This window comes from Zootoca vivipara, chromosome 6, assembly GCF_965207765.1.
Source record: "Zootoca vivipara chromosome 6, rZooViv2.hap1.1, whole genome shotgun sequence".
Lineage (NCBI taxonomy): Eukaryota > Metazoa > Chordata > Lepidosauria > Squamata > Lacertidae > Zootoca > Zootoca vivipara.
Window position 1 is genome coordinate 8679147 of NC_142589.1, and position 13672 is coordinate 8692818.

The 13672-nt window shown below is 49.2% G+C and overlaps 2 protein-coding genes across 3 annotated transcripts in view; one reads left to right on the top strand and one right to left on the bottom strand.

Annotated features, from left to right (window-relative positions):
- Positions 1-6980, bottom strand: part of ECE1 (endothelin converting enzyme 1) — a 57289-nt gene extending 50309 nt beyond the window's left edge. The window contains exon 1 of one of the 2 annotated variants that reach the window (XM_035117815.3): positions 6819-6980. In XM_035117815.3, coding sequence (XP_034973706.3) covers positions 6819-6821 — 3 coding nt within the window. In that variant the 5' untranslated portion in view covers positions 6822-6980. Of the gene's footprint in view, positions 1-2298; positions 2393-6818 lie in introns of those variants that run through there. The other variant, XM_035117814.3, reaches the window with a different exon arrangement.
- Positions 6981-13344: 6364 nt separating this feature from the next.
- The window catches only part of ALPL (alkaline phosphatase, biomineralization associated), a 54411-nt gene continuing 54083 nt past the window's right edge, over positions 13345-13672 (top strand). Inside the window, exon 1 of the mRNA XM_035119891.3 lies at positions 13345-13432. The gene's annotated coding sequence lies outside the window, so the exon portion shown is untranslated. The remainder of the gene's footprint in view (positions 13433-13672) is intronic.

Sequence of the window (13672 nt, forward strand, 5' to 3'; positions counted from 1 at the left end):
GCGGGCTACCAGAGGCCCCCACATTCCCTTTCTCTGTGGAAGGTCCCCCGCCAAAATCCATGGCTCCCTTAAAAGCAACTCATGCTCCCCACCCACCCCAAAGGAACGATCCAACTGACTGCAAGAAAGAGGAATGCATGAAAAGTACCGTATGGCTTCATGAGAGCTTTTGCATGAGTTATTTTTGCTAGCAGTCGCTTGCATTTTGGAAAAACAACAACCATGAAACGCAGGGCTAGAGTATCCAAGGAGACCCTCTTTCTCCAGGAAAGGATTCCCCACCCCAAAAAAGAACAGCCAGGCTTGGCCTTCCAGGCTCCTGCTCATCCTTCTTTCACAGAGCCTCTGCCTTAAGGCTCTTTTAAGCTTGGCTGAAGTCCGAGAGGCTGGAGGGCTGCCCTGCTCAGTTCCTCTATGCCTGAAAAGGTGTTCCAAGTGTCACACGTAGGAAGGGCGCCATGCCGACTTTCTCGCCCCCTCCCGCCCCTGACACCCCACAAAGCAAGGGGACAGAGAGACAGTGTGGTTCAGTGGTTAAAGCACTGGAATAAGACCTGGGCGAGACCAGGGTTCAAGCCCCCCGCTCTGCTGGGTGCAATATTGGACCAGTCACTGCCTCTCAGCCCAACCTACCTCACAGGGTTGTTGTGGGGCTTAAATGAGGACGGGGGAATCCTGTATGTCACCTGGAGCTCCTTGGGGGTGGGGTGGGGAGAAACAGTGTTAGAGACTCAGATAAATAATCTAATAGCCAAATAGCACACTCGCCAGAGTGGTGCATGCTCTAGTTATCTCTCGCTTGGACTACTGCAATGCGCTCTATGTGGGTCACCTTTGAAGGTGACCCGGAAACTACAACTAACCCAGAATGCGGCAGCTAGATTGGTGACTGGGAGCGGCCGCTGAGACCACATAACACCGGTCCTGAAAGACCTACATTGGCTCCCAGTACGTTTCCGAGCACAATTCAAAGTGTTGGTGCTGACCTTTAAAGCCCTAAACGGCCTCGGTCCAGTATACCTGATGGAGCGTCTCCTCCCCCACCGTTCTGCCCGGACACTGAGGTCCAGTGCTGAGGGCCTTCTAGCGGTTCCCTCGCTACGAAAAGCCAAGTTACAGGAAACCAGGCAGAGGGCCTTCTCGGTAGTGGCACTCACCCTGTGGAACGCCCTCCCACCAGAGGTCAAAGAGAACAACAATTACCAGACCTTTAGAAGGCATCTCAAGGCAGCCCTGTTTAGGGAAGCTTTTAATGTTTGATGGATTTCTGTATTTTAATATTTTGTTGGAAGCCGCACAGAGTGGCTGGGGGAACCCGGCCAGATGGGCGGGGTATAAATAAATAAATTATTATTATTATTATATACCACTTTGTATTTTAGAGAACAAATTCAAAGCAGTTTACAAAACATTAAAACATTAAATAAAACAATCCAGCATAAAACTAATTCAAGCGTCAATGGAAATATTTCAAATCCACATCTTAAGTGACATTTTGCTTTCCATTTAATTTCTGACTAATTTAGAACACTGGGGAAAATCTGGGGTTATATGGAATAAAACAAAAAATAATAATAATGAATGGGCACGGCTAAGTTAGGGCTACTGATTTAGATGGGACCACTTTATTTATTGCATTGGCACACCAGGTTTGTCCTCCAGGAAGCTTAAGGTAGTGTGTGTGGTTCTTCCCCTGCTCAATTAATGCCCACAACAATCTTGCAAGCTAGGTTAGGCGGAGGGAACGCAGTGAGTGGCCCCAGCGTTACACAGCGAGCTTCGTAGCTGAGCGGAGGGTGGATGGATTTGAGCCCTGGTCTCTCCCAAGCCGACACGCTAAACCAGGCACCCCCAACCTGTGGCCCTCCAGATGTTTTGGCCTGCAACTCCCATGATACCTAGCTAACAGGACCAGTGGTCAGGGATGGTGGGAATTGCAGTCGAAAACATCTGGAGGGCCGAAGGTTTGGGATGCCTGCTCTAAACACTAGGCCACAATGGTGTCGTTCTGATGTTGGATTCAGCACGTGCTCTTGGGCTGGGGGAAAAGCCCACAGGGGAGGCCCTCACCCTCTGGGGACGGCGGCTCTTGACGCTCGGGAGACGGGTGTCACCTTTTCAAAGCGCCAGGCAAGCCCTGGCACACAGGACACTCACTGATGCCTCTTGGCCCAGGCACAGGAGCACCAGAGCCCAGCTTGTCAAACAGTAGCCCATTATCGCCCATGCAAATGTGCCCATCTCCTGTCAATAGCTCCTTATCAGGGAGAGTTAGAGAAATGTCCTCCAGCCACTTACTTGCTGTTTGTTCTTAACCTGGCTTGGCTCCCTTCTCCATAATAGAAGCGACGATTCGTAGAGTTGGAAGGGACCCCAGGGCTCATCTAGTCCAACGCCCTGCAATGCAGGAAGCTTGAACCCACAACCCATGCTCTACTAACCTTTTTTTAAAATAAAAATAAAAAATATTAAAACGTTTTCATAATACAGTATGATAAAAAGAAACTAAACAAAAAACACAGAGAAAGAGAAAAACAGCAAAAGGAAACCATCCTTTCCCATCCTTTCTGATGGAAGCCTCTGCAAACCTTCCAGAGCCACTGGGGCTGAGCCAGCACCACAACTGGGGCTGGATCTCTCCTCCTGTTCCGAAAATAAAACTGCCGAAATCATAATGCCACTATACAAATCTGTGCTGCCACCGCATTTGGAGTTCTGGTAGGCTCGCCTCAAAAAGCATACTGCAGAGTTGGAAAAGGTTCAGAAAAGGAGACTGAGAGGAGATATGATAGCCATCTTCAAATACCTTAAGGGCTGTCACATGGAAGATGGAGCAAGCTTGTTTTCTCCTGCTCCAGAGGGGGGGGACCCGAACCAATGGATTCAAGTTACAAGAAAGGGGATTCTGACTCAACATCAGGAAGAACTTTCTGACAGTCAGAGCACCCTCAGAAGGTGGTGGATTCCCCTTCACTGGAGGTTTTTAAGCAGGGACTGAATGGCCATCTGCCCTGGACGCTTTAGTTGTGATTCCTGCATTGCAGGGGGTTGGACTAGATGACCCATGGAGTCCCTTCCAACCCTAGGATTCTAAGCCTGTCCAGAAAGTTGAGTTTTGATCTGTTTCTCATCTAAAGTCATTTCAACTTTTCAGATGCTTTAGATTATTGTGGTTACGGTAGCTTCTATTTTTATTTTTTAGCATAACAGCTTTGAGGACTTTTTAAAGCTGTCAAGCAGTGTACAAATTTTAAGACGTGAAGATACAAAAGAACTGCAGCGAGTCTGCTCTGAGCAGGACGAACCCCTTTATCTTAGGAAGCCCCTGGAAAGACAAGCCATGGAAAATGACGTTTCCAAGAGATACAGAGAAGCTCTGGAAGGCCCTTTTTTGCAGTTCGGGAGGAAAACTCTGCACAGACTGAGCTACGAAATTTGCAGGCAACTACTGAACAGCAGCCCCAGCAGCAGAGGTGTCAGGCTCTGAGTCTCCCACCCCCCCACCCCTCACTGCATGCAAACCCCACCACTGTTTGGTTGTTCCTTGGCACAATACAAACCCACGTCAACGAACTGCGTCAAAGCTCAAGGGTTGGGGGGTGGGGGTTGCTGCTGCTCTCCTCCTGCTCTTCCACCCACCCTTTCCTCGCAAAACTAACTCATCCAACTTCAATCCAGGGGCTGCGATAGGCAGGCGACTCTTTCTTGGAAAAGCAGGCAGCAATAGTGGACACGAAAGGCCTCCCCGGGGGCTGGACAACAAAAGGGCCTCTGCCCTGCATCTGCAAAACAGCCTCCCTTGCAAGGAGCAAAGGTCACCAGGCAGGCAGGCAGGCAGGCAGGCAGGCAGGCTCCCCCCCCCCCCGCAAAGAGGGGGCAGCCTGAGCAACAGCCGCCATTCCTCGGGGTCTCTGCTTGCAAGGAGGGTCAGCAGCCAGCCCACAAACCCGAGAAATGTTCCCGGGACACACAAATGCACACACCACAGGACTCCACTCTGACGCATGGTGGGAAGGCAGATTAGCTTTACAGCTGCCTGTTCGTTTTTTATAAACAGCTGCTGTGACTCCCCCCCCATTCGTTTCTCTTTTAAAATAAAATCATTTTCAAATGATGTGGTTACAGAGAGGCTGCTCCTGCTGTTCCAGAAGATATACAAGAGAATCTCAAGAGCAATTTTTTAATTCTTACTCCAGTATTTTAAACTCTTCCTTCCTTGCAATCCCTTTGCAAACTCTCCTCTACCCTGTCTCAAAATAGCTTCCTGAGTTGCTTTCAAAGGAGGAAAGTTAGAATATAAAGCTGGGTCCCTTCAAGGCCCTCTCCTTCCTCTGTTCCTGCCACTTGGAGGGCCTTCCATGGCAAAGATCAATGAGAATAGAAGGGACTCCAGGGAATCACATACCCATTTATAGAAAGGTTCTTCATCATAGTCATATCCCAACTTTTCTCCAAGCTCAAAGCAGTATATCTGTAGCCACAGCAAACCTGAAACGCCATAGTCCAATACTAATACTCCAGCACAGCATTCCTGAACCTGGTGCCCTCCAGGTTTTCAAACTACAGCTCCCATCAACCCAAGCCATATTGGGCTATGGCTGTGCTCTCTGGGAACTGTAGTTCAAATTACCTGGAGGGCAACGAGCTGAGGAAGGCTACTCTAAAACCTCAACAACTGCAAAACCTCTACATTTGTCAGAAACCTATAACAACGTGCCACTTTAAAAAGAAAAAAAATGCCATTGTTTCTCAGCGAGAATTAACCTAATTGGTTTCTGTCATCAGGCTAAGCTTCAAAACGCTTTATGATTGCAAGTGTCCTTTGTTGTCGTCCTAAGCAAAAAGCGGAATGCTTTAAAAATCCTCAACCCGTCAAAACACCTGAGTCTACTCTGCAAGGCTATTCAAAACCTTTCATGCAGACTCACAAGTGCTATTTTCCTCCCAATCTTACAAATGCAACATTTTTGCACAGAGATGGGCACAGGGCATGTGGCTGGTCCCAAGGCCAGACTCCGAGACTGCGGCAGGCAGGCCTGACCGGAGCCGGCCTTCCGGCAATCCTGGCTGTTTCTGACTCAACAGATGTTAGGACATGGCCTTGAGGGTGTAAGAGCAGCCCTGCTGAATCAGGCCAAAGGCACAACAGTTTCACCCAGAGGTCAATATGGACAGCTACATATCCCTGCATTGCAGGGGGTTGAACTCTGTGGTGCCCATGGCCATCACAACACCTGTAACCCCGAGGTTCCTGATGACTAGCGCACTGGTAGATCATTGGCTCCCCCCAAAGAAGCTGAACAACTGTGGCTTCCCTAAAAGAAGCTCAACATTTTACCTCCTCCCTGAAAAAACTCAACAACTTTGACCTAAACCCCAAAAAAGGGGGTAGATCATTGCCAGTTTTTAACTCTGTGAGTAGATCGTAGTCTCTTGGGAGTTGGCCACCTCTGTATATCACCAGCTAAACATCGCAATATACCGATATATCACAATGCCTGAAATAAGAATGGAGATCTGTAGAGGAGTTGGCTGGCTTCACGGTTTTTCCCACATTGTGATTTTTGCGTAACACATGCATCATGTTTCGTGATATATCACCAGGTCAAAAATTATGAAACTGGTATCCCAATATGGACCGGTACGGGATGATATATAGCCCAGCCTTACTGCCCACCCCAAACTATCTTGTCTTCTGTGGAAAGGGGGTGCCTCCTTTTTTGTCTGCATTTTTTGCTCATTTTGGGGGGGGGGGCAGTATCTCAGCACTAGCAGCTTTTCCTTCTGCAAAAATGGGTATTTGGAGGCATGCATGACATTTGGAAATCTTTTTCCAAATTTGCTCCCCCAGTTTGGGGTGCCTCGATTTCCAATTCCGTGCACACATATACACAAGGGCCAGCCAACTGTCGGGTGGGAGCAGGGCCGTCTTATCCATAGGCGCTGGGGGTGTGGGGCACCGGGCTCTCAGGGACACCAGGCCGTGAGTTCAAGGCCCAAGAGTTGCTGCAGACGGCTCTGCGCCGTGAGTTCGGGGGCAACCGAGCCAGCGAGATGCTGAGGTGGCCGGGGCAGGCTCTGCCCTCCTGTGTGCCTAGTACTGGGCAACCGGGGTGTGTGTGTGTGTGCCGGGCAGATCTTTGCACCCTGGCGCCCCATAACCTTAAGACAGCCCTGGGTAGGAGACACGGCAAGAGGAGAGTCAGGGCACCGGGAATAGAACCTTCTAAAATTGAAGACCATATATTTAAAGTAGATGAATAAATGAGCAAATTAAGTTAATATGGATATGCAGCTGATATTAAAAATAAACTTAAGGAGCCTCAGAAAGAGGGGGAAGGAAGTCAAGTTTTGAAATGTCAAAATGGTTGTAAAATTAGTGAAATGTACAAACCTCAAAAGCATAATTTATTAGAGTCGGGAGGGACCCAAGGGTCATCCAGTCCAACCTCCGCCCAGTCCTACAACCAGCCTGAGGGCCGCAGAGACCTGGATGCGGTCCCTTTAGCTCGAAAGCGGCACCGGAAAACCGGGAAGCGGGAGAAACCTTCCCCGCCCTTGCTGCCGCCGCGTCCCGCTCCTCAGGCATTCAGAGATAGACTGCTCCTGCACCTGGAGGCTTTCTTTCCGCGCCGCCTTTGCTAGGCCGCCTCCCTTCTCGCGACCCAGGGGCTCCTTCTCCGCCTGGGCGCGCTGAGGACTAGCCGTGTGCCGGGCGTTCTCTCGGGCTGTCTGCCCGAGCTCAGGCGTCCGGCCCCGACCGAGGCCTCGCGGCGGCCTGGCCGAACACCCTCTCTCCATCCCGCGCCCAGACTCACCATGGCGGCTGCGCGGCGCTCGCCTCCCGTCCCCTCGTCGGCCTGGCCGGGCAGCTGCTGCGCGCGAGGCTGCGAGGCGCGCGAACTGAGCGCCGCCGCTGCTGCGGCGCCTCAGTCCGGCCGGAGGAACGGAGTGGAACGGCGGGCCGACGGTCCAATGGCGGCCGGACGGGAGGGCGCACCTGGCCCCGTGCAGCCAATCCGCGCCCGGGGTTGGGGGCGGCATGGGCGGGATTTCCTCGCCCGGGAATTAACCCTTTCCTCGTGCCCAGGTGCGCCTCTTCAGGGAGGGAGGATGCCGCTGGCCCTCCGGAGGCCTCTGGGCTCCCGACTCCCATCATCGCCGTTTTAGTACACAGTATATCAGCTCCTGGATAGCTGATAGAATCGTACAGTTCGAGGGGACACCCGCAATGTAAGAATCTGCAGCTGTCCCTTGCGGGGATCGAACCTGCAACCTTGGCGTTGCTCGAACAACGCTGTAACCGACTGAGCTAAATTATTTTAAGCTACTCCAATGCCCTTTTAAAAGAGGGGGGATTATTGGATTCTTCGTGTTTTTGTTTTTATTATGTCTTTTGTGGCTTTATATTGTGATTTTATGTTGTGAAGCATCCTGAGACCTGTGGGTGGTATGGGTGTGAAGTTATTTCCTTAAATATTTCTTTTGTCTACCTCTTCTTTCTAATAGTGGTAGGTTCGGAGAGATTCGGAGGGGGGCACACAAAAACGGGGCCTTCTCTCCCATCTGTGGAATGCTCTCCCCAGGGAAGTTCGCCTGGCGCCTTCATTATAAAGCTTTAGGCATCAGGCAAAAACATTACTTTTTAACCAGGCCTTTGGTTGATCTGATCTACATCCCTTTTAAAATGTGGTTCTTTTGGAGGTGGGTATTATAGGGACCCGGGTGGCGCTGTGGGTTAAACCACTGAGTCTAGGACTTGCTGATCAGAAGGTCGGCGGTTCGAATCCCTGTGACGGGGTGAGCTCCCGTTGCTTGGTCCCAGCTCCTGCCAACCTAGCAGTTCGAAAGCACATCAAAGTGCAAGTAGATAAATAGGAACCGATATAGCGGGAAGGTAAACGGCGTTTCCATGTGCTGCTCTGGTTCGCCAGAAGCGGCTTTGTCATGCTGGCCACATGACCTGGAAGCTATACGCCGGCTCCCTCGGCCAATAATGCGAGATGAGCGCGCAACCCCAGAGTCGGTCACGACTGGACCTAATGGTCAGGGGTCCCTTTACCTTTATTATTGGGTTATTGTTTTTATTTTGAATTTATATGCTGAGACCTCCAGGTATAGGGCAGTATATAAATTCAATTAATAATATAAATAAATAAATAAATAAATAACAACAACCATAAAATATTGCAGGGGGTTGGGCTAGATGACCCCTGAGTCCCTTCCAACTCTCTGTGATTCTACGATTCTATTCTTGTTGCAAAATAACCCCAAACAAACAAACAAAAAACCTTGTGTGCAATTTTAACTATAATGATAAAACTGGAATAAAGTGAAGGGGGAAACAAAGAGGGGCAGATTCTAGCAACACGGTGGCCATTTGCTTTTGGTGTTGACGCAATGCACCTTATTTACAGAGAGAGGAGACAGATGCCACTCTGCCTCTTTCCCCTTTTGCTTCCTCCTGGAACACCTCCCCCCTCACTTGGTGGTTTCTGGTTTCTCTGGTAATCAAATCAGTCTAAGGCCGTTCTGTTTGCAGAATGGAAACTCTTCTCTTTCCGTTACAGATAGCAACAGACATTGTGGTATCAAACCTTTACGGACTCAGAGCAGCCCTGCCAGGACCTTTGCCCACAGTTACCCTGATAGTGTCTCTCCCCCCCCCCAATTTATGACATGGTTTTATTTCTTACACAAATACTGAGGCACACCGTTGCTCCCTGCCACCACTATCTGCAAATGTCTGGCTCATTTAAGACTACTGTATATGGAACCTTCATTCTCAATCATGACGGAACTCACAGGTGGAAAATACTTTTATTTTTACAAATCTTCATTATTTGCCAAGGGAGCCTTTGTATGAGTGAATACTTTTAATATCCCTTTGGAGCTGCACTAGATCTTGGTACTTTCATCCTTCCAAGCTGTGACATTTTGTGCTTTAATTTTTTTGATGCTTTGCTTCCCCTTTTGCTATTTTTGCATCTTTGGTTGATGTTAATAAACCAGTTTTTTAAAGGAAAAAAAACGAAATGAAACCTGCTGTTCGATCCGCCGTGAGCAACAACTTCTGTGCAAATCTGACACCGAAGCAAAAGAGTGGGTCAGGAAGCCGACAAGGGCACACCACCCCTTTCTTTTGGTGGGGCAAGCCTGTCCAGGAGATGTTCTTGGGGGACTGTACCACTGCTCCCCCCCTCCCCACAATTTGTAAGTATCTCCACCTCATCCTAAAAATAACCCTTGGGTTTTAAAACTGGTTGACACAAGACATGCAAACAGTTTAATGACTTGGTTGGCTTGCGAATGTCAATATGAATACTGACTGTAGAGTCAAGGTGGGCTTTTCTCGTGGCCTGTGCCCAGCGTGGAGCCTGTCTGAGATTTTGGGAAGAGGTTGGGCTGCGGGAACGAGAGAGATAGACTAGAGAGAGGAGGAGAGAAGGCAGCCAGCCAGCCCAAAGATGGTGCTCTCCAGATGTTTTAAACTCCCTAAGAGGAGGAGTCAGCAATACTTCTGAATCCGTTGCTGGAAACTGCAGGAGGGGAGAGTTGGTCTTGTGCTCAGGATGCTGGACCAGATGGGCCCCCTTTGGCCTGATCCTGCAACGCTCTTCTTATGGACTGGTGGGAGATGTAGACCAAAACATCTGGAGGGCATCACATCAGAGAAGTCTGCTCTGGGGAGGAAAATTGAGGCATTAAAGACCTGGTTGCACTTACCAGCTCAAGGAGTCCCAGAATCTGCAAGGATTTGCAGAGGAGCAGAGAAGCATTGAGCAGATCCTATCCCTTCCTCCACCCCTCTTCCTTCTCTCTTTCTCTTTCCATCTCTCTCTCCTGCTATAATTAAAACCAGACCACCATCATTACAAGTGACATTACCCCTCTCCGGTTTAAAGGAAGTACCAAACCGAACTACAATTGAGGAACAGCAGGGAAGCCACAGTATTTTTGTCACAGAAAATTTAGCTTTGACACAAGTTCAAGATGAGTTGGTAGACGTCCAAGCAGAACAGTCTTGCGTCTGCAGAAATCCCAGGTTCACAAATATTTAGCCTCCCTCCTACCCACCCACCCGTCCTGCCCCCAGAGGAGCATTGTCAAACCTCCTTCTGCAAGCCCTTTCAAGGTTAACAACAGGGCGACTTTAAAAGCTGCCCAGACAGCTGGAAGATCCAGATTTAGAGCAGCGAGGGAGGGGGAGAGAGAAAGGAGTTTATTTGTGCCAAGGTTCAATTCCATGCCACTTTTTTTTAAGTGTCAGAACACAATCTTGGAACTTGTGAAAAAAGAAGAAAAGAGGGCCTCTAGTCATGTGCAGAGTGCAACCCAACTGATTAGCCGCAGCTCAGCCCAGTGTGGTGGTGTGCATAAGAATGTTGGAGAGCAGGGTTCGAATTCCTATTCAGCCAGAGAGTTCACTGGGTGGCCTTGGGCCAGTTACTGTCTTTCAGCCTAGCCTACCTCCCAAGGTTGTTCTGTGGATAAAAGGGCAACTGCTATAGAAGTATCTGGGGCATTTTCAAGGGTCATTTGCAGCAGCTGCATCCAACTCCAGCTGTTTTCTCTCCAAACTCCTCTCGGCAGCCCCTATGGAATGCTCCCCCCCCCACCCAAAATCTGCACCCAAATAGGTAGAAAACAAGGTACAGCAGGGCTGCCTCCGGTGGTCCTTTGCACCGTACTGGCTGAGGCTGATGGGAATTGTAGTCCAAAACCTTTGGAGGGCAGATCTGGAGCAGGAAAATGTTGCTCATTGGAGATTTCTAGGCGCAGGGCAGATCAGGAGATGGGCTTTGGGCTTTTCAAGCAGAATCGGCTTGCCCTGTCTTTTAAAGGGTGGTTATGGAAGCAGCCCAGGGAGTTTTAAAATGACACCCCCGTATAATTTCACACTCAGTAAACATAGGTGTGCGTTTCCTGCATTGCATGCAGCTTGGCTCACTGGCGCGAGTGATCCAGAGTTGTTTGCAAGTACCACCCTGGTACTGCTCTGGGACGGGGCCAGCAGTACCAGGGTATATCTTGCTGCCTGAGGGAAATGGAGAAAGGGTGCCGCCATTCAACGCTGGTGATGAACGCACCCAAAAGAGCACTTTAGGGGACCCAGGAGAGGGACATGGCTGGAGGGTTCAGGATGAACAACGGGGGGTTGCGGTTGCTGTCCCCTCCATCACGCCCTCAGATCTGTTGCCTGGGGTGGATACCTCACTCTGGCTATTGGCAGGGCCGTCGCTTCTCTGGGGCCTGGGTAGCAGTGGAGGCCAACCTTTTTGTGTCAGGAACCTAGGGGTGTCATTTTGGATGGCGTGCATTTTGGATGGCCCTTCCAAATTCCTCACTGCCATGTGCCCAGTCACCACTGTGAGGATGCTGAACTGGATAGGCAATTGGCCTGATCCAGAAGGGCTCTTATTATATTATCATGGCACCTCAGCCACCTCCTCCCTATTTTTTAAAAATATTTCTTTTGCAGCCCCAGCAGCAGCCCCAGAGCTGCTCTCTGAGAGAAGAGACCGACAGCGCTAGGAGGAGGTGGGGGGACGTTTATTTGCCAAGTCTGCAGCCTGCTGGCCAATGCTTGGAACTGCAAGAGAGAGAGAGAGAGAGAGAGAGAGAGAGAGAGAGAGAGAGAGAGAGAGAGAGAGAGAGAGAGAGAGAGAGCGCCCAGCAGAAGCTGTGTGGTTGTGTTGTGTTGTGTGTGTTGTCCCTCGACATCTGCAGTTTTTAGAATTCCTCACATAAAAATTAAAATTAAAACTGTTGCCTGGTGAACTGTTGGAAATCTTTTAAAGTCAAACAACGGATGAATCGGCTAATGTCTCAGCAACTCTGCTAATTATTATATTTTTCTCACCATGAGAAACTGCTGCTGTTTTCTTCGGTACTAAAATTCCTTGTGCCTTCTTGCCGGCAGGGAGCAAGCTGTGGAGGTACTCTGTTAATTAGTTACTCGGTTGCCGTTTTTTAAAACGTTTATCTGCTTAAGGTTTATCTAACTTAATGTTTCATCCCAACTTTTTGATTCATTAGTAATGCTGCTTGGTTATGCCTTGAACTTAAAAAAAAATGGAAAAGGCTGGGATATAATTGTTTCAGACAGATAAAGATGACATGGAATTCTTTGTCTGACCCTCTTTGTAGATATAAAACGCATTCTGCTGGACTGGTTACGACCTGTTTTATGCGAAGAGTGCATCTCTCAAGTTCTTGATGCCCACAGGTGTACACACACAGAGCGCTTTCTCAGGTCACCTGTGATTGGAGGCACACCCACCAATCCTGTAGAGCTCCCCCCCCCTCATTTAACAAGTCTGTGAATGAAATAGGCAAAATCAGAAGTGGTACAGTGATTGAGAAATATGTATACCATTTTTTAAAAAGAGTATTGTTGTATTTAACTTATCAAAGGTGAGGAACTAAAATTGAATCAAATAGCCATTGCCTTTTTTGTATTCATGCTAAACAAATGTACATTTGGAATACAGCATGGTTCAGTATTTGTCAGTTTAATGACAAAACCAAATTATTGCTGTTGGTTTTTCTTATTGAGAATTTTTGTCATTTTATCTTTTATTTGTAAACCACTTTGAGGTTTGTTTGTTTGCTTGTTTGTTACAGTCAAGTAGTGCACATAAATGTTTATGAGATGAATAAATAAATAAAATATATCCTATGTATATCAGCACATCAGTTCTCATCCCCTCTCTTTTGAAATAATGAAACACACACACGATTTTATATGTATGCTGCATTGCTACAGTTCAAACCATGCTCAAGGCAGCTTGCAACATGAAAAACACACACACAACTACAATATAACAAAGATAATCACAAACAATAAATGAACACTATCTAATTATTGGGAGGTGGTGGAGTCTCCTTCCATGGAGGTTTTTAAGCAGAGGCTGAATGGCCCACCTGTCAGGGATGGTTTAGCCTAGAATCCTGCATGGCAGAGGGGTTGGACTAAATGACAATTCCCACATGAATCACAACGAGATCTAAAACGAAGACGGGGGAAGAAACACCAACAGCACCAACACACTGTCGGGGCCTGGGGAGGCTGCCTTTCGGGATTGAGGTCGGTGCCTTCTGCATGCCAAGCAGCTGCTCCGACGCTCAACCCCGCCGCCCGCTGGAGACAGAGGATGGGAGCTGCTTTTTCGTTCCCGCCCGGCAGAGGGCAGCAGAGTCCCGCCTGGCTCTTGGGATGGGGCAGCAGCCAGTCCCTTTTCCTTCCCAGCCAAGAGGGAGGGGGGGGGGTCAGTGACTGACACTCCCTGTCCCCCTCCCTCCCTCTCCCCCTTTAAAAAGGCCCGCGGGGAGTCCGGCGATGCCCACGCTGCAGGCAGATGGTGCCGGCGCAGTGAACGAGGGCAGCGGCTGGCGGAGGAGGAAGAGGCGACGCGCATCAGATCTAGAGGTGAGGCTCCCGGGTCCCTCTGGGGACAGGCGCACCCCCACGGGCAACACCTCCAGGGATTCCCCCTCCTCCGGCCCCCTTATTCCTCCTCCGGACAAGGGGACGCTTTTCTCCACCCCTTTCCTCTCCCTCCCTCCCTCCCTCCCTTTTCTTTCTTTCTTTCTTTCTTTCTTTCTTTCTTTCTTTCTTTCTTTCTTTCTTTCTTTCTTTCTTTCTTTCTTTCTTTCTTTCTTTCTTTCT